The sequence below is a fragment of the Stenella coeruleoalba genome (genome assembly GCF_951394435.1).
Source record: "Stenella coeruleoalba genome assembly, chromosome: 7".
Classification (NCBI taxonomy): Eukaryota; Metazoa; Chordata; class Mammalia; order Artiodactyla; family Delphinidae; genus Stenella; species Stenella coeruleoalba.
Window position 1 is genome coordinate 20146811 of NC_137153.1, and position 20195 is coordinate 20167005.

Genomic DNA, 20195 nt, shown 5'->3' on the forward strand with positions numbered 1-20195 from the left:
CAACACTTAAGAGTTCTCATTAAGAAGCCTGTTATCTTGTAAAGCAAATAACGTCTAATAAAGACATTAAAAAATAAAATAAATGTAAAAAAAAAAAGCAGCATGTTATCCTTGTTCGGACACATGACCATTTTCACAGTCTTTTCTCCTCTCTTAATTTAGTATACCCTATGCGGAGAACACTGAACTTCAGGATTGCCCCACACAGCTAAGCAGAATATGATTCACCCAAATTTCTTCTCAAAGGTAACTAATTACTCCCTAGCATAGAAAATACTTTGCTGGATAATGTAGCTATAAAATGCTAGTTTTTTGATAAAGGGTAGGCAAGCTGAAGGTATAGTTATTTCCCTGCAGACCGCTATGATGTTCCTTTGTCACTGTTGACCTCTAGAGGGAGCTCAAAGTTCTTGTTACTTCTTCCCAAAGGTCAGGACACTCCTCCCACAAGTTTGCTGTGGTCAAAACTTAAGAACATTTTATTTCGCACCCCAAAAAGGAAGTTAAGTGTGTGCCATCCCTTTAGCAATTTCTTGCCCAGCAGAAGTGAGTAAGACGTGACCTGCTCACCTGCTCCTACGGTGAGCAGGCCCCAACCACTTCTGCCTCTCTCCCTTCCCGACTCCTCTTTCCTACTTTGCATTGGCTAGAGCAGATCACTGTAGCCTGAAAGGCTGCAGGGAGGGCGGCACTCCTGCTGATAGTAGCAGCCAGTGCACCTCCACCTTCCTCCCGCCAGGGCACATTGGCATGGAGGTGAGGGGAGGCTGCTCGCGTCTGCTCCAAGGACTGAGGGATCATTACCTTAGCACACCTCTACCACATTCTTGGGGCAGGGAACTTGTGCAGGAAATGACCAGAAGTCAGACTGGTCATTTCCCCACTGTCAAATTGCCATTTCTTCTGTCTGTATGACCCTAAAGAAGTAACTCAGCCCCCTGAAGACTTAATTTCCTCATCTTTAAATACCTACCTCAGAGTTGCTTTTAGGGCTAAACAAGCCATAAATGCAAAGAAATGATCCCTGAATGAGGCACACAGTAGGCACACTGGTTAAAAGAAGATATGGGCTGGGGTTTGGGCTCTGTTGCACAAAGCAGAAACAAGCAGTTTCCCTTGTTTCTAGACTATTCCAGTGAATCAACCTAGCCTAGGTAAAAAAAAGTTCCCCAAATGGTCCAGCTGAGCTCCCAGGAGCCTGAGGCTAAAGCCCAAACTAGGAACAAAGTATTGCAGCTGCCGGGCTTGCTGCTTCTTTGTAGATACACTCAAGAGGCCTCAGGTTGAAATGAAGCACAACTGGTTGAGGATAGGATCCTGTACTTCTGTCTCTTGGTCAAAATATCACCTCGATTTTACCATGATTTCCAAGAACAAAGTAAGTGCTCACAGCCTTCATCATAACCTTTTCTCAACCTCTGACTCAGTGACCGGGAACACATTATGAGATAAGCTCAACAAAGACCGCTGGCTATTGATACTCATACAGAACCTACATTGTAATGTTGCCATGAGAGTCAGGGTCCATAAGGTGATTTCCAGAGATGTGTTCTGGAACCAGCCTCCCTTCTTTTTTACTTGTTCCTGGATAATCTGATATCATGTTTGGATAAAATGGAATGGAACAATACCCTCCTGCAACAAAGAACAGAAAGATAAACAGTTGCTAATACATTTAGTCTACAGGGGTGATTTAACAAACAAGCCTTGGTGTATTAATGTTATATGTGATGTTAGAAAGTAGAGTTCTAAATTGACCATTCTAAGCCTAGTTAGCATCTTCATTAGATGTTCACCAACTTTTAACGGACCCATAATTAAGTCCACTAAACAAATCATCTCATTAGGTTGCCTTATCGAAATAAAATGCAAATAGTTTCTCGTGGAGATTATACAAACAAGCAGTACTGCACAAAGCTCCTGCATCTATGCATGCCTTATTAAAATATTTTTATAACCAGATGGGTATCTGGTTATTACTATCTACCTAAAATCTTTCAAACTAGGATTATTATGGCCACGCTATAAGAACCTGAAAGCACTTCACTGACCAACCAGTGCAAATTTGTTTTCTGATAGAATTCCTTCAGCTCACCTACAAACTGGGTACAAAGAGGCAGAATACTTAGAAAAAGAGGTTAGAGGACTTTAAGATACGATACAAATAATGTTATCGAATTTATTCTGATGACAAAAGGAAGCCCACTGGGGAGTTTTAAATATGAGTAATCCAATTAGACATGTACCTTAGATTACTCAGGCTGAAGTGGACTGGGAATTGGGAGAAGGTTAAGTAAAGAGAAGTCTGGAGACAAACCTAGAGTTACTCCAGAAATCCTGCTAAGCAATGAAAGTGACCTGAGTGAATCAGTATTAGTGTAGTAACAATATTATAAGTAGCCAACATTTAAAATTCACTTACAGTATGTTAGGGATTTAATCTTCATAACAAATCTATGAAGCTGGTGGTATTAATATATCCATGTAACAGATGAAGAAACTAAAGCATGGAAGCAAAAGAGGGAACAGAAGTGTACAGACTTTAAAATTCATGTATGAAGTATATAAAGCAAGGCTTGATAATTAATAAGCTGTGGAGAGCTGAAGATGAAAGCAAGAATAATGTCCAGGTTCTCATGCTGGCTGAATGTACTTATTACCATCAATGGACAGATATTTTACCTTACTTTAGGTATTCTTTAATAGCATCTAAATGGCAGGTCCAACTTCAGGTAAAAGAAAAAAGCTAAGCACCATTGGCTAAGTTCAAAAGAGCATGTCATGAATGATTTCACCAAAACTCTTAACCAAAAGGAATACATCATACATTACTATAAAAAAAGTAATTTCGTTCAGAACATTCTTTTTCCTCATCTTTTCCTTTTTTATCCTTTTCTTCTCGGTTCTGGTAGGTTAGTTTGCTCTAGGTGATAGTTCTCTGACCTTGTTTCAATTGTGTTTACACTGCAACTCATTGTTTCTGCTATACTTTTTAAACAATTATAATCGTATTTTTCAAATAATTTGAAATTAATTTCACGATTCCAGTTTCAAAGATGCAATTTCTTTCATGAATCTTACTCAAAAAGAATTAAAGTTTTTCTCCACTTACTTGAACTAAAAGTTCATTCCTCTGACAACTGATCTTATTTTTTATAAATCCTGCATATTTTTGTTGTTTTGCTCATTCCTTCAACAAATTCTTAAGAGAGTCATTCCTTTAACAAATATTTTACTGAGCATCTAATACATGTTAAGACACTCCAGGTTATGCCAGCATTTCTAGGTGCTAGGGATATGGGAGTTCATAAGACAGACCAAAAAATCCCTGCCCTCATGGATCATACATTCTAGTGATGAGGGCATATGATAAACAAATGAATGATAAATATAAAATGTACCGGGTAGTGCTAATAAGTACTATACAAATACAGTAGGGTAGTCAAAGAAAGCCTCCCTGAGGAGACGACTTAGGCAGAAACCAAAATGAACAGGGAATTAGTCATCCAAGCAGAGGACCTAAGTAGAAATGAGTTTGCCAAACTTGATAAGATGAATGCAGGATAACGTGCTAGAAAAGATGGAGCATTTAACAGAGGCCAAACCATATTCAGCCTTGTAAGCCATGGTAGGACTGTGGATTTGTCATAAGTGATAAGAAGCCATTGGAGTTTTTAATTTATGTTTTCAAGTGCTCATCTGGTTCATAAGTTATTGCAGTAGCCTGAGTAAGAGATGATGATGGTCTGAACTCAGGTGGCAGCCAGAGAAATGGATGAATTCAGAATACAATCTGAAGACAGCACTGCAGAACTTGCTGAGGTTTCAAAAAGAGGTGTCACAGGAGGTGTCAAAGGATGATTCCAAGGTTTTAGAACCACGTCCAATGGAGGAAAGTCAGTGCCATTTACTGAGGAGAGACACACCAAGAAAGAGCAGGTTTGGGGTAAGAAAAGAGCCAAAAATTCCATTTTCACATCTTTGGTGTTGATTTCGACCAGACACACATGTAGAAATGTCATCCAGGCAGCTAGACAGATTTGACAGCTTACGGGAGGAAGAGAAGATATAAATTAGAGTGTCATCAATTAGTAGAGGCATTTAAGAACTAAATGTGATTTCCTAGTGAGCAAGCACAGATAAGAAAACAAGGTCTGGTCTGAGGACTGAGCCTTCAGGCTCTCCCACCATTAGCTGAATAGGAAAGGAGATTGCACCGGTACTACTGGTGAGGTAAGAAGAGCTTTTCTGGAAGCCAGGCAAAGACAGTCTTTCTAAAAAGAGGCAGTGATGGGGAATTCCCTGGTGGTCCAGTGGTTAGGACTCCGTGCTGCCACTGCAGGGGGCAGGGGTTCGATCCCTGGTCGGGGAACTAAGATCCCACATGCCACGCAGCGCATCCAGAAAAAAATAAAATAAATAAATGAATAAATAAAAGGTGGCAGTGATGAACTGTGTCCGAAAGTGTAGAGAAATCAAGGGAATGCTGAGAATTAAACTTGGATCTGGTGACATGCAGATTTTGGGGGTGATTTTGACAAAAGTGGTTTCAGGGGGTTGGTGTCCTTAAAATAAAAGTTATTTTCTGTGGCTTTATTTTACAGTTATCAGGAGAAGCAGCTCTGGCACTGAGCTGTCTAGGTTGAAATCACTGCTCTGGCAGTTGGAAATTTGGCTTGTGAAGGGCATCCTCTTTACGTCTGACACTGATGAAGATTTTCCCTTACTTTTATATGTCTTGGATTATTCTGGGAAGCAGAGGGTTAAGCAAACACTGAAGCTGATTCATCATGCTCCAGAGTTGTTGACTTCTCAGGGGGCTGGGTATACTGAGTGTAGTGTTTTTTCAAGGAAAGCACTTGACTGATACGCTGGGTCATTCCAAGCCTGAAAAATGCTATTCTATTGCCCTATGTGAAGGATAGTTTCACCAATTTAAGATTCTCAGTTTACACAGTTTTTTTCCTCAAAGTTTTCTACATGGCACTCCACTCACTGTCTTTTAGCACAGCATGGTTCAATAAAACCTTCTGTGATCACAGAAATGTTCTATTCTGCACTGTTCAATACGGTAGCCACTAGCCACATGTAGCTATTTACTGAGCACTTGAACGGCCAGCAGTGAGAGGACGAATTTATTTTAATTAAGTTTAACAGCTACACATGGCTAGTGGCTACCACTAACTAGACAGCTCTAGCATACAGAAGACAAACACAATGTCTACTTGATATACCTTCCTTTGCCAGTAACCTGTTTCTTGTCTCAATACTTGTACTACTTATTTCCACATCTTAAAATTTAGAAATCCACTAGGCTATTTCTAGGTGTGGATCCCATTTATTTTGCTTGGTATGCACTTAAGTTATCTGTAAAAGAAGAGTATTAACAGACCCTTCCACATGGAAGTTGTATAGAGGTTTTTAAATGAGTTTCAACTTGCCAAACACATGGCACATAGTAAGTGCTCAATAAATGTTAAATATATTCCCTGAGCCCTTTTGATCTGTTCTCTCTGACCTCTCACTCTGAACTTTTACTCTACATGGAATCTATTATTTGTATTTCTTGTATTTTTGTCTATAATATTCATCTTATATTTTCCTTTGAATTGCAGGAGTATTTCTACAGCCCTGCTGCTTCCTGCCTCCAAAGAGTCAATAGTTAAGAATCACATATTTCGGGCTTCCCTGGTGGCGCAGTGGTTGAGAGTCCGCCTGCCGATGCAGGGGACACGGGTTCGTGCCCTGGTCCGGGAAGATCCCACATGCCGCGGAGCGGCTGGGCCCGTGAGCCATGGCCACTGGGCCTGCGCGTCTGGAGCCTGTGCTCCGTGATGGGAGAGACCGCAGCAGTGAGAGGCCCGCGTACCGCAAAAAAAAAAAAAAAAGAATCACATATTTCACTTAAGAATTCCTTTTTCTGCTCTCTGATACTTTTTCTTCAAATGCTCAAGAGTCTCCTTGAGAATATTAATTAGTTCTTTAAATTTCAATGTCTTCTCTTGTTTCTTGCAGTAAGTCTGTCACCTTCTCTTAGACTGCATCTGTGTCTATCTTTTTGTGTATTCAACTTTAAAGAGAAAGGTCTATGTTTATGCAATATTGGGAACTGTGTTGGGTTCAATCAAAAAACATTTAGAACCAAGTTCAAATCTTTGGGGATAGGGAGATGTTTACATTGTTACTTCCTGTATTAGTTCTCAACTGCTGCCTAACAAATTACCCCAAATTTAGCAGCTTAAAACAGTGAACAAGTATTATCTCACAGTTCCCGTGGATCAGGAATCTGAGTGTGGCTTAGCTGGGTGCATCTCTCTCAGGATCTCTCAAAAGGCAGCAATGTGTCAGACAGGGCACCTGCCATCTCCAAACTTGATGAGGGCTGGTGGGGGAGGGTTTGCTTGCAAACCAAGCTCACGCACACGGCTGCTGGCAGGCATCGGGTCTTCAAGGGCTGCTGGCCCACATGAGCTCCACAGGGAAGCTCACAAAGTGGGAGATGGCTTCCCTCAGAGCAAATGACAGGGCCGCCCAAAAGGCTTTGGTGGAAGCCAAAGCTTTGTTGTAACCTAACCTTGAAAGTGACATCCCATCACTTTTGCCACACTTGTGGAAGCAAGTCACTAGGTCCGGCCATACTCAAGGGGAGGGACATGAGTACACAAGGACATGAGTGGGGGGCAGGGGTCACTGGGGACCATCTTAGAGGCTGTCTGCCACACATTACCCTTAGTCAGCTTATCAATTCAGCAATATGTGGTCAGGAAGCAGGACTACAAGGCCAGAGAAGGAAGCTTTAGAGCAGGGAGTTTTAACATTGTGCTTCATGGTTAGTCTCTCTCCTACAACCTTGGGTAGCCAGTCCTTCTCAACTGGTCACATTCCCCTTGGTAAGAACCACGCTGAGTCATTCAGCGTTTAACCCTGCTTCAAAGCACCAGATACCTTACCAATGAACTGCCCCATGAACCACCTTCAATTCTAGCTCTGGCTGCTCAAGGTAGGTTCCTTTAGTCACACCCCAGGAGGGATTCTCAACCACATAAATGAATCCAAGTCAGCTAATAAGGACTTCCCTCACTATATTTCTCATCTGTACCGTTTCCTGCCAAAATTCTTTTTAGTTTTGTTACGGCACTCTTCCAGGGTTTCCAAGGAAACTGAACTCTCCCCATTATGCTTCTTGGTCATTTCAGTGTGTTTGTCTGTTTGTTTTAACACATGGGCTTAGATCATCATCCTCCACTGGAAGTCAACACAGCGATTTGTTTAAGTAAAGCACTTTACACACTCCTTCAAAGACTCTGTTTTGATAAATATGACAGGAAATACTTGTTGGTTTTCTTAGTCATATAATTCAATCCTGTTGTTGGATAAAACAAAGACGTTTCAATCTACACCAGTTCCCAAGATATATTCTACTATGGTAATTTAAATAACTAAATTTTGATGATTTCTAAAAAATGCAGTGTCACCAAACTTAGTTCAGTTTAAGATGTGACCAATTAGAAAACTTAACACAGAAACGTTTTAACATTATCTTTAGAGGAATCACACACACAGCTGCTCAGCAGGATGAACTAATCAGAGCGTTGTAAAGAAGCCTCTACCACTATGTGTCCAGCAGGGGGCACCTAGCACTATGAGATGGACATAACACTTAAAAGACAAATCTGAAGTAAAAAACACCAACAGCATCCTCACTCACAAACGAAAATATCCATTTTTGGTTTAACAATAAAAAAATATTTTCCTATACTGTATTATTCCTATACCCCACCCTCATTCCCAGGAAGATAATTTATTCACCCTATTTCCTTAGCATACTAATAAAGTGGGTAGGAAGAGAATCAACAAAAACTCAATCAGATGTCAACAAATTTTCTGATGCGATACTCTGGTACTGGATAATCGGAATTCAGGTTCTTTGTCTTCTGCTGATGTGGAAAACAGAATTAAGAAATACCTTAAGTAGACACAAGGCCACCACATACTGCTGCACAGGATCTAACCTACACAAGCAACCATCCTGTACAGACACAAAAGGCACAGTGCCTGAGGCTTAACCCTGTATCTGATCTCAACAGATTTCTAGGTGATATATTCTGAGTCAAACGGCATTTTCAAACATTTTAGCACTTCATTTAAGGAATAAAATTACTTGTTAGCAAAGTTGTAGGATACAAAACCAATGCACAAAAATCGGTGGCATTTCTATATATTAAAAACGAGCAATACAAAAAGGAAATTCCTTTTACAATAGTATCAAAAAGAATAAAATATTTAAGAATAAACTTAATAAATGAGGTGAAAGACTTACACAAGGAAAACTACAAAACGTTACTGAAAGAAATTAAAAACATAACTGGAAAGACATCCCATGTTCATGGATTGGGAGAGTTAATAGTTAATATTGTTCAATATTACCCAAAGCATTCTACAGACTCGATGTAATCCCTATCAATATCCTGATGATGTTTTTTGCAGAAATAAAAAAATTCATCCTAAAATTCATGTGAAATGTCAAGGGACCTGAAAAGCCAGACCAATCTTGAAAAAGAACAAAGTTGGAAGTCTTACACTTCCTGATTTCAAAAGTTACTATGAAGCTAAGAAATCAACAGTATGGGACTGGCATAAATGCAGACATATAGTCCAATGGAATAGAGAGCCCAGAAATAAACACTATTCTACTCCACATCTGATCACACGTGACCCTTCCACACATGGTGAAATGCTTTCTGACAAGGTCTTTTCAACACATGGTGTTGGAAAAATTGGGTATCCTCGTGTAAAAGAATGAAGTTGGACTCATACCTTATACCATTTACAAAAACTGACTTAAAATGGATCAAAGACCTCAACGTAAGACCTAAAACTAGGACTTCCCTGGTGGCGCAGTGGTTAAGAATCTGCCTGCCAATGCAGGGAACACGGATTCGAGCCCTGGTCCGGGAAGATCCCACGTGCCACGGAGCAACGAAGCCCATGCACCACAACTACTGAGCCTGCGCTCTAGAGCCCGTGGGCCACAACTACTGAGCCCACATGCCACAACTACTGAAGCCTGCGGGCCTAGAGCCCGTGCTCTGCAACAAGAGAAACCACCGCAGTGAGAAGCCCAGGCACCGCCACAAAGAGTAGCCCCCACTCGCCGCAACTAGAAAAAGCCCGCGCGCAGCAAGGAAGACCCAACACAACCAAAAATAAATTAAATAAATAAATTTTTCAAAACACCTAAAACTATAAAACTCTTAGAAGAAACACAGGGGAAAAAGCATCATGGCACTGGATTTGGCAATGATTTCTTGAATATGACACTGAAAAACAGGCAAAAAAAGAAAAAATAAATTGAAGTTCACCAAAATTAAAACCTTTGGTGCAAAGGACACAAGTAACAGAGTGAAAAGGCAACACATGGAATGAGAGAAAAATGTGCAAATCATAATCATATAAGGGATTAATATCCAGCATATATTAAGAATTCCTACAGATAAACAACAAAAAAAATCCCCAATTTTAAGACAGGCAAAGGACCTGAAAAGACATTTCTCTAAAGATATACAAGTGGTCAATAAACACATGAAGATTTGCTCGGTATAAGTAATCATCATGGACATGTAAATCAAAACCACAGTGTAAATAAAATCCACTTGACATCCATGAGGATGGCTATTATTATCAAAAACAAAAACAGAAAATCACTAGTGTAAGTAAGGATATGGAGAAATTGAAACCCTGTACAACATTGCTGGTGGGAATTAAAATGGTGCAGCCACTATGGAAAACAGTACGGTAATTCCTCAAAAGTTAAAAACAGAATTATCTTATGATCCAGCAATTGCAATTCTGGGTATATACTCGAACGAATTCAAAGCACAGACTTGAACAGATATTTGAACACCAGTGCGCAAAGCAGTGCTATTTACAAGAGCCAAAAGGTAGAAACAACCCAAACGTGCATGACAGATGAACTGGATAAACAAAATGGTATATACATACAATGACTATTCACGCTTTAAAAAGGAAAGAAATTCTGACACATGCGACATACAACATGGATGAGCTCTGAGGACTGTTATAGATGGAACGTTTCTGTCCCCCCAGCCCCCAAAATTCGTATGTTGAAATCCTAACCCTCAGTGTGATGATCACTAGGAGATGAGATCTCTGGGAGGTGATTAGGTCATGAGGGTAGGGCCTTCATGGATGGGATTAGTGTGCCCTTATAAAAGAGGCCCCAAAGAGCTCTCTCTCCCCTTGTGCCATGTGAGGACACAGTGAGAAGACAGCAATCTGTGAACCAGACACAGAATCTGCTGGTGCCTTCATCTTGGACTTCTAAGAACTGTGAGAAATAAATTGTTATTTAAGCCACCCAGTCTCTGGTAGTTTGTTACGGCAGCCTGAATAGACAAAGAAGAGGGGCATGTTAAGTGAAATAAGCCAGTCACAAAAGAACAAACACTGTATAATTCCACTCTTATTAGGTACCTAGAGTAGTCAGATTCATAGAGACAGAAAGTAGAATGGGAGTTACCAGGGGCTGGGAAAGGAGAGAACTGGGGAGTTACCATTTAATAGGTATGGAGTTTCAGTCTGGTAAGATGAAAAAAGTTCTGGAGATGGATGGTGGCGAAGGTTGCACCATAATGTGTCATGTACTTAATGCCACTGAACTCTATACAGAAAAGTGGTTAAAACAGTAAACTTATGTATATTTTATCACAATAAATTAGTTATCTCCCATAAGAAATTCCAAGGTAGGGCAATTAAATCCAATGTTAGTTAATTCACCAGCTTATTTAATTAAAGATCCAGGTTCTTTTCATCTTTACATTCTGACAAAAGATAGCTACAGGATTGGGATCTAGAGTTCTCAGTGTGGGAGAAAAAAGATATAAATACGGAATGGGAGAGGTAAGGAAGAACTCTGTGGTAGTCCATCGAAATTGGCCGATCAGTATAAACTGGTATTTTAAAAATCTTATGAGAGTATTTCAATCATATATGAAAGTAGGTAGAGGAGCATAGTATAACAAATTCCCACGTACCCAGCTTCAGCAATCACAAACTCATGGCCAATCTTGTTTCATCCATAAAGTCATCCCATATTATTTTTTGCACATCCCAGATATCAAATTATTTCACCCTTAAATATTTCAGAAGTTATCTCTAAAAGATAAGACCACCACTTTGAATATAGCCATACACCATACCTGAAAAAAATCAATAATACTTTATCACACCTAAAAATAATCAGTATTACAAATATCAAATATCCAGTATATGTTCAAATTTCCAATTGTCTTGCGTCAAAAAAAAAAGTTTAACTACCTGAATTATGATCCAATACGGTTTTCAAACTACAATGGATTGATACATCCTTTAAGTTTTTTTAATCTATAGGTTCCCCCTCTATTTTTTTTCTTGCAGTTTATCTCTTGATAAAACAACGTACTGTAGTTCATCCTATATGAACTCACGATTTAAAAACAAAACCCAGGACTTCCCTGGAGGTCCAGTGGTTAAGACTCCGCACTCCCAACGCAGGGGGCACGGGTTTGATCCCTGGTTGGGGAACTAAGATCTCGAATGCCTCAGTGTGGCCAAAACAAATACGCCTTTTAATTTCCTAGTTCTGTCTAGAAAAAAAATGACAGGGCCTAGGAATAAAGATATTCCAGCAGTAAAGAATACACTTAGTACATATGATGGTTTCCAAATACCATTCTCTACTAAAAGAACACAAAATTTCTTAGAAAAATAATTCCTAGTATGGTGGGGGAAAAAGTACAACTGGAAACATCTTGTGTCAAAAGAATAGGGAATATTAAAAGACTGACTGGGACACGTAAAGGGAAGAGACTTGATGGGTCTCTCACTGGCCAAATTTAGGACAATTTGAGCATCAAAAGAAATGGTGGCATTAGCAGATTGGGTGGCATTAATAGATTGTTAATACATGGAACAAAAAAGAACCTACAAGTCCACATTGACACTAAAAAGGAAAAGAGTTGGGAAATTAGAAGATCACCATTCTGCATCCACCAATGTAATAACTGCCTCAGGCAAGGACCATCAGTGATTCACTTATTAATTACAAAGGAGGGAAAAGGTCCTTTTTTGAGAGATCTAGTATATGCTACATGACCAAGAGATCAATCATCAATAACAGGACAAATTTATTACATGATGTGATGCACCAGGAAGCACACTCTATGTACTCTTATGTAATATGTCTTGTCAAAAATGTTTAACATGGATTTAATTATGAGGAAACAACTGGTGAAATCCAGAAAGTGAGATATTTTATAACAAGCTTTGACTCTTCAAAATTAACAGAATGCTTTGGTTGGATCCTGAATTGAAAAAAAAATATATATATATATATTTTTTAAGGACAGTTTTTGTGTCAGTTGGGGAAGTTTAAAAATGGACAGTGTAATAGAGAACATTTCTGAATTAATGCTAAATTACTTGGGTATCATAATGGTACTGTGGCTGTGTAAGAGAATATTCTTGTTCTTAAGAGGTAAAAGCTGCGTTATTTAGGAGTAAAGCATCATGCTGCTTCCAATTTACTTTCAAAAAATTTAGAGGCCGGAGTACAGGTATAGATAAAGCAAATGTGGCAAAATGTTTACAACTGGTGAATATAAGTGAAATAAAGAATGGTCATCATCATATTTATTTTTCAATTTCTTTGTGGGCTTAAAATTTTTCAAAATAGAAGTTGGAAAAGGAAGGGATAGAGGGAATATAGCAATCCAGATACATTCTTGTACAATGGCAACAAAAAAGGAAGCTCTCTCCTCTCTGGGTTTCTTTTCAAATGGGTTGCAAAGCCTTTCAGGGAACCACCCCTCTGGTTCCTGCCCCCAGCAGAGAGCTCATCATATTTCATTGTATAGATCTAATATTATCTGTCTGACCTCATTTCACATTTAGCTTAGTCCTACAACTATGAAGCCACCTATAATGGAAAAAAAAAAAAAAAAGCCAGACTGGCCTTTTCCTATCTAACCAGTGTGAAAACCAAGATCTAAGCTGGCATGTTTCCCCCAAATCATCACGAAAACAGATAATCTCCCCTATTCTAACCAAGCTATCTATATAGGGCACCGATGACTGGGGGAGAGGGATTCATGCCTCTTACAAAGGAGATGTAGGCCTACTCCACCCCACTTCAAACAAGACACAATCAAATTTGAAGATTTTAACTGTTACTACTCTAGAACCTACTCCATTCTGCATTAACCAACATTTTATCTGACAATGAAAGTTACAGTAGCATTTTTTATTTTTTAATTTCTTGAAGAAGATATCTAATGTTAGGTGCAGATGAGGTACGAAGAGCACTGAACTAAGGAATCATCAGGCCTGAGTAAAAAGTTCTAAGACTGACCCTGCAAGTGGCCATTTCCGCCTTTCTCCTTTTAGTAACAAAACACCCTGATACTCCCCACCGGGGGGCCCTCCATCCGCACCCCCAGCAAAACCACGCACACAGTTTTAACAGGAAAGCAGAGGTTACATTTCTTGGGCTCTTCTAAGGCCATGTGACCAAGTTCTGAACAACGGGGATACGAGTGTAAAGTTTCCACGGCACATCCTTAAAAAGCAGCTCCTTGTCCTCCTCTCTTTGTCTCCCTCCCAAGGGCTGAACACAGATGTGAACCAGATCTGGCCATGCAGATAAGAGCAATATGCTACGGAAGAGTAAAGACGAAGACATAAAAAACCTGGGGTGCTGGATAATCCCAGGAAAAAAGCAGCTTATCCATTTCCGACTCCTCTCTACCACTGGTGGCTTACGTGAGAGAAATAAGCTTCCAATTTGGGGAACCACAGGGTATTTGGATCTTTTACAGCAGCTTGGTCTATAATAGCTTGTGTGACTCAGGGTACTTTTCTGGGCCTCATTTTACTGGTTCACAAAACTGAGAAGAATGATATGAACGCTATTAACTTCTTTAGCTGGCTGTTATTTTCTTTTGTTTTAAAAAACTAGTATATACATTTAGTAAAATAAAACACTGAAGTTTTATATATGTTTAAATAAATGGGATGACGTGAAAACACGCTGCACAATTTATTTATTTATTGGGTTTGTTTTTTTTTTTTTTGGCTGTACGTGGGCCTCTCACTGTTGTGGCCTCTCCCGTTGTGGACCACAGGCTCCGGACGCGCAGGCTTAGCGGCCGTGGCTCATGGGCCCAGCTGCTCCGCGGCATGTGGGATCTTCCCAGACTGGGGCACGAACCCGTGTCCCCTGCATCGGCAGGCGGACTCTCAACCACTGCGCCACCAGGGAAGCCCAACGCTGCACAATTTATATACCCTTTCAACAAATAATTACAAAATGCCCACTGAGTGTGCCAAATACTGTTACGTGCCTGAGATTATTCAAGATGCTAAGAATAAAGTGGTAGAAATAGAGTTCAATGCCTCATGCGTGAAAACTTTAAACTTGAGAGAAAGCCTATAATAAGCAAGCAAACAATAAATAAGATTATTTCAAATAATAATGCGGGTGAAAAAGAGGAATAAAAGCAGATAACACTGAGTGTACTTTGGGGTTGGGCGGGGACTTGAGTTAACTTACACTGGTAGTAAGGCCATGCGAAAATTTGGGTAATGTACATTCCAGGTTAAAAAGGCAAGTTGAAAGCCTTCAACAAGAACAAGACTGTGTATGTGTATGTTCATGGAACACAAAGAGGAGACGACAGAAAAGATCTCAGAGGTAGGCAGAGGCAGCCTGGTAACTAAGTATACAAATGGTATAGTACTAATATCAGGGGATGAGTGCTCCTGATAAAAAGAGAGAAAAATTATTACTCCCTTAATTCTGTCTTGGTTTCAGGAATAAGTGATGTTCCCAGTAGAAAATTATGAACTTAGTTGCCCTGCAATCAGTAACTGACTATAATCTTATTTTATTCACTTTGGGACAAACATTTCAACTAATTAAAAGTGATTTTAGAAGTAGAAAAAAAACCTTAAAAGTCATTAATATTTAATAAAGCTCAAGCTTTCTCCTGACATTTTAAAGATGTGAACAATTTCACATATGCATTCAGTCAACAAATATCTCATGAGCTTCTACTATGTATGCAGACACTGCTGCAGATGCTGAAGGTAGCACAGTAAAGACCTGGTCCTTGCAGAGTTTAATGTATCAAAATACACTTCAAAGTTTAAAAATTATAATAGTAAATTTTTTAAAAACTCACTCCTTTTGGCTGATTCCTTAATGTCTAAAATTTGGTTTGAAAATAGTGTCTTTTACTTTAATTTATCTCATTTTTTGTTCTAATTGAGGGAAAGATTCCACAATTTTCCAAGGTTTATAGTATATGGAGAATAATAGTATACAACGTTAGAATTTAAATATGAGAAAACAATTAAGTCTACCTTTACATTAAAAGAATTAGAAATATGAATTCTGTGAATTCTCCTGTTCCATGGCAGAGTGATTACCAAGTGTCCTGCCACATGAAGGAAACAGAACTATATTTATTGATCTACCTGTTAAACATGGAGATTCCAAACACTTCATTTAACTCTTCCCTTTAGATCCCACTAAAATGACAATAAATGAATAAAAACAGTTTAAGACAATAAGAACAAAGGAACATGTAGGGAAACAGCAGAGGACAATAACAAATGTGCTGGAAAATGGAAAGCAGGTAACTTAGCAAAATAAAGGAAACTGAAAACTAAAAGCACATGGAGGGGGTTGCCAAGGAGAGACGAGGAGATTCACCCCGCAGACCAGAAGATTCACCCCGCAGACCGCAGACCATGCAAGGGGCCAGCACAGGACAACAGTGAGACATGGGGCTCAAAACAAGGCTACCGGTTGAAACATCTACATAAGATGCAGAGAAGTCCTACTCTTGAGGAGAGAGCTATTTAGTTTCTGAAGAAACTGAGCCAGAGAAGATATCGGTTGGAGCTGAAGGCAAAGTACCAAACTGAAAACGAGATCAAGTGAAAGGATGCATACTCAGCAATGAGCTGACCTTCCTGGCTCTCAGGATGCCAGCAGCCAGGCTTAAGATATGACACCCCACACACACACCTGCCTCTGAAAGTGTTCCTTCTGTTGAGACGCTGAGAATCCCCGGCTCATCACCTTACAGTGAGCCCACCAGCTGATTCGCTGTCAAAGGAACTCAAAGGAAATGGAATGCCAAGATTAGATTGATCTTCTCAAAGATACTCCATCTACAAAACAGAGGTTGCTGAAAAAGGAATACTCCACAAAAAGCTTTTAAAAATATAATAACTGAAATTGGAAAAATCAGTGAAAGAGTTGGAAACAAAATTGAGGAACTCTCCCAGAAAGAACAAAATGTAAAGATGATGGAAAATAGAAGGGAAAACACCCCCACAAAAACTAGAGGATCAATGCAGAAAGTCCAAGATTCACATATTAGGGGTTCCAGAAACAAACAGAGAAGAAAAAAACTAAAGGAAATGAATCTGCAAGTTTAAAGGGGCCAACGAGTATTGGCCCAACTAACGAAAAAGACTCACACCATAGCACATCGTCCAGAGAGGAAAATAAAATAGTGTGCTACAGAAGAGCAACAGGCTTCTCAAATGCAACACTGGACAGTAGCAGACAGAAGAAATGCCTTCCAAATTCTGAGGAAAAATGATTTCTAATAACCAGCCAAACCCAAAAGTGTGAAGGCAGAATAAAGACATCTTTTCCAAGCAGGTAAGATCTCAAAAACTACCACCCATGAAATCTTTCTCATGACATACCAGATGCTGTACACCACTAAAATGAGGGAGTAAACCAAGAAAGAAAAAAACATGGCATCCAGGAACAAGGAGATCCAACACAGGAAGGGCAAAAGGAGTTCCCACGATGGTGATGTGAAAATGATAAGAACAAAGGAAAATCCCAAGGCTAAGCAATAAACTTAGAAAACACCCAGAGTATCAGAGGGACAGAGCTCAAGGCAAAAGTGAAACTGGTAGAACATCCAATGTGCTTCAAAACACTGTCAGGAGAGCTAGTCTCCTGTCAGAGGATTTGAGGGTGATTCAGTGATAGATTCACAGAAAATGAAGCAAATCACTTCAGACTGAAACAGCATGATGGAGAACTCCAGGGGTCGAGGGGAGAGAAAATAATTGATTACCTGATTCTTTTGACCATGTAGAAAACTATACTGAAAGGCTACTGAAAGGTGTAGAAAGAAAACAGTGATGGTAGATTAAAACAAAAAAACAACAACAGATGGAAAAACACGGTAATTATTATCCCTAGAAAAAACAATGTTATAGCAGAAAGGATATAATCATAATTCATTACCTGGCAGTGTGAACAGTATTTATATGGACATAATAATGTCTACTTTTGTATTTGTTTCCTATGACCGCTGTAACAAATTACCATAAATTTGGTGGCTTAACACAACAAAAATGTATTTGCTTACAGTTCTGGAAGCCAGAAGTCCAAAATCAGTTTCACTGGACTAAAGGTATTGGCTAGGCTAGCTCCTTCTAGAGACTCTACGAAAGAATATGGTTTCTTGCCTTTTTTGAGCTTCTGGAGGCCACCTGCATTCCTTGGCTTGTAATCCTTTCCTTGCTTCACTTCAACCTCTTGCTTCTGGTGTCACATCTACTCCTTCCTCCTCAGATCTTCTTATCTCCTCCTCTTTTCCTTACAAGTACCCTTGTGATTACATTTAAGGCCTAGGAGGATAAGCCCAAATAACCTCCCTGTCTCAAAAAAATCCTTAATTTAATCACATCTCAAATCCCTTCGTCATATAATATTCACTCATTCCCAGGGTTACAAAGTGGGTATCTTCTTTTGGGAGGGGGAGGGAGGCATTATTCAGCCTGTTTAAACTCACTCTAACATTGGTTTAAACAATAATAATGGTACAACCATCCTGAGGAAACAGAGCAGGAGCAGTAAGAGGGGCAGAATAGAGCTCAATTCGTAGCTACTATTTATACCTGAGGATGTCTAAAATTGATAAAGAGCTGTATGAGCATCTCCCTAGAAATAGGAAAACAAATACCAGAAGAAACTGCAAGAAGAGTTTGAAGGGGAGTCAAGGTGAGGATAGGTGAGGAGAGACAGAAAACTATTAATCTTCCTCAAAAGCATTTTGAAACTAATGACTTGTTAAATTATGTACATGAGCTATATGGATAAAATGAAAATCAGCCTAAAACAAAACTAAGATTAGGTGGCCGGGGAGGGAGAAAGCCTTACTGGAGACTGAAAAGGTCACTCAAGGCTAATGAAACAAACAGAAGAATCACAAACATAAAAATTAAAAGGTTAGTCATTTATACTTATTGAAACCTGTGTTAGAGATTATGAAACAACCAATTAAGGAGTTAAGATTTCACTTCTTAAACTCATCCTTTTCACAGCACTGGGGGACAATCTACTTATAAAAGCAAACTAGCAAAAGCAAGCCTATAAGTATAGCAAGATCTTGGCCTGCGCTAAACTGAACTTGCAAACATGGATTTAACCTAACAATTAGGGATGGCTAAAGTGTAGTGTACTATGATGCAAGCTGTTCTTTTAATAGCTAGTACAAAGCTTCCCAGGAGGTGTTTATTCATTTATTGAACAACTGTTAACTGATGTGAGAAGAGCACAATGGATCTATTCAGTATGTCAGAAATGCTGAGTAAAAGAATTAAGAGACTACCGTACCTGTTCCCCTTCCCCTAAAAAAGGCTATAAACTGCCTTGGCGCTCAAAGTGTGGACCACAGACCACCAGAGCAGCAGCAGCAACAACACGGCCGTCACTGGAGCTGGTTAGAAGTGCAAAATCATAGGCTCCACCCGAGATCTACATGCAGAATCATAATCTCCATTTTAACAAGATTCCCAGGAAATTCGTAAGCACATAAAGCTTGAGAAGTACCTGTATTGCGCTAACACCAACCCTCTGACAACAAAACAGCACACCTCTGAATAAGGAATGGAGGAGAGAAATAGGGTGCTCACTGGTACAATAAAACTTGCTTTCTCTTCAGACGCCTTTTTTATGAGCTATCCATATACTCGTCAGCCTACTCAAGGTTTGGTAAAGCATTCAGATCATCATAGAAACAGCTGAGAAGTGGAGGAAAGAAGAGTGGGAAAATACTTATAATATAAAAGAATAATGTACTTATAATGTTGCCTTAGATTGGGGCGGGGGGTACCCAATAGGGCTTTTTTAGAGCCTCAGTAATTAGGGGTCAATACCTGTAATGGGATTTTCCTGATATCACACCTTCAGGTGTCCCAAACTCCACTCTTAGCTGCTCAGGGAAAATGAAACTAATGGTGAAGGATGCTTTGGGCTCTACTGCCTGTTCCAAGTTCCCCCTCATTCCCGAATTATATTATTCCTGAGAGAAGATGTAGAGTATACAATCACAGGGAAGAACAAAACACTGGAGGAACTTGAGAAAAATGGGAAGATGCAAAAAATTAAAAATTTAAAAAAAAAAGCTTGAAATTTTGTTGCCCCACATTTTTTTTTAAACTTCTTTACTGGAGTATAATTGCTTTACATTGTTGTGTTAGTTTCTGCTGTACAACAAAGTGAATCAGCTATATGTATACATATATCCTTATATCCCCTCCCTCTTGCATCTCCCTCCTACCCTCCCTATCCCACCCCCTCTAGGTGGTCACAAAGCACCAAGCTCATCTCCCTGTTCTATGTGGCTGCTTCCCACTAGTAGTGCATACATGTCCATGCCACTCTCTTACTTCGTCCCAGCTTACCCTTCTCCCTCCCCGTATCCTCAAGTCCATTCTCTACGTCTGCATCTTTATTTCCTGTCCTGCTGCTAGGATCTTCAGAACCTTTTTTTTTTTTTTTTAGATTCCATATATATGTCTTAGCATATGGTATTTGTTTTTCTCTTTCTGACTTACTTCACTCTGTATGACAGACTCTAGGTCCATCCACCTCACTACAAATAACTTAATTTCATTTCTTTTTATGGCTGAGTAATATTCCATTGTATATATGGGCCACATCTTCTTTATCCATTCATCTGTTGATGGACAGTTAGGTTGCTTCCATGTCCTGGCTATTGGAAATAGTGCTGCAATGAACATTGTGGTACATGACTCTTTTTGAATTATGGTTTTCTCAGGGTATATGCCCAGTAGTGGGATTGCTGGGTCATATG

At 39.5% G+C, this 20195-nt stretch overlaps 1 protein-coding gene across 2 annotated transcripts in view; it reads right to left on the reverse strand.

Moving 5' to 3' along the window:
* The window catches only part of PPP2R2A (protein phosphatase 2 regulatory subunit Balpha), an 83829-nt gene that overhangs the window by 44023 nt on the left and 19611 nt on the right, over positions 1–20195 (reverse strand). Inside the window, exon 1 of one of the 2 annotated variants that reach the window (XM_079927904.1) lies at positions 1497–19624. The exons of the other annotated variant lie outside the window; for it this stretch is intronic. Coding sequence (XP_079784030.1) covers positions 1497–1512 — 16 coding nt within the window. The 5' untranslated portion in view covers positions 1513–19624. Of the gene's footprint in view, positions 1–1496; positions 19625–20195 lie in introns of those variants that run through there. 2 annotated transcript variants of the gene reach the window in all.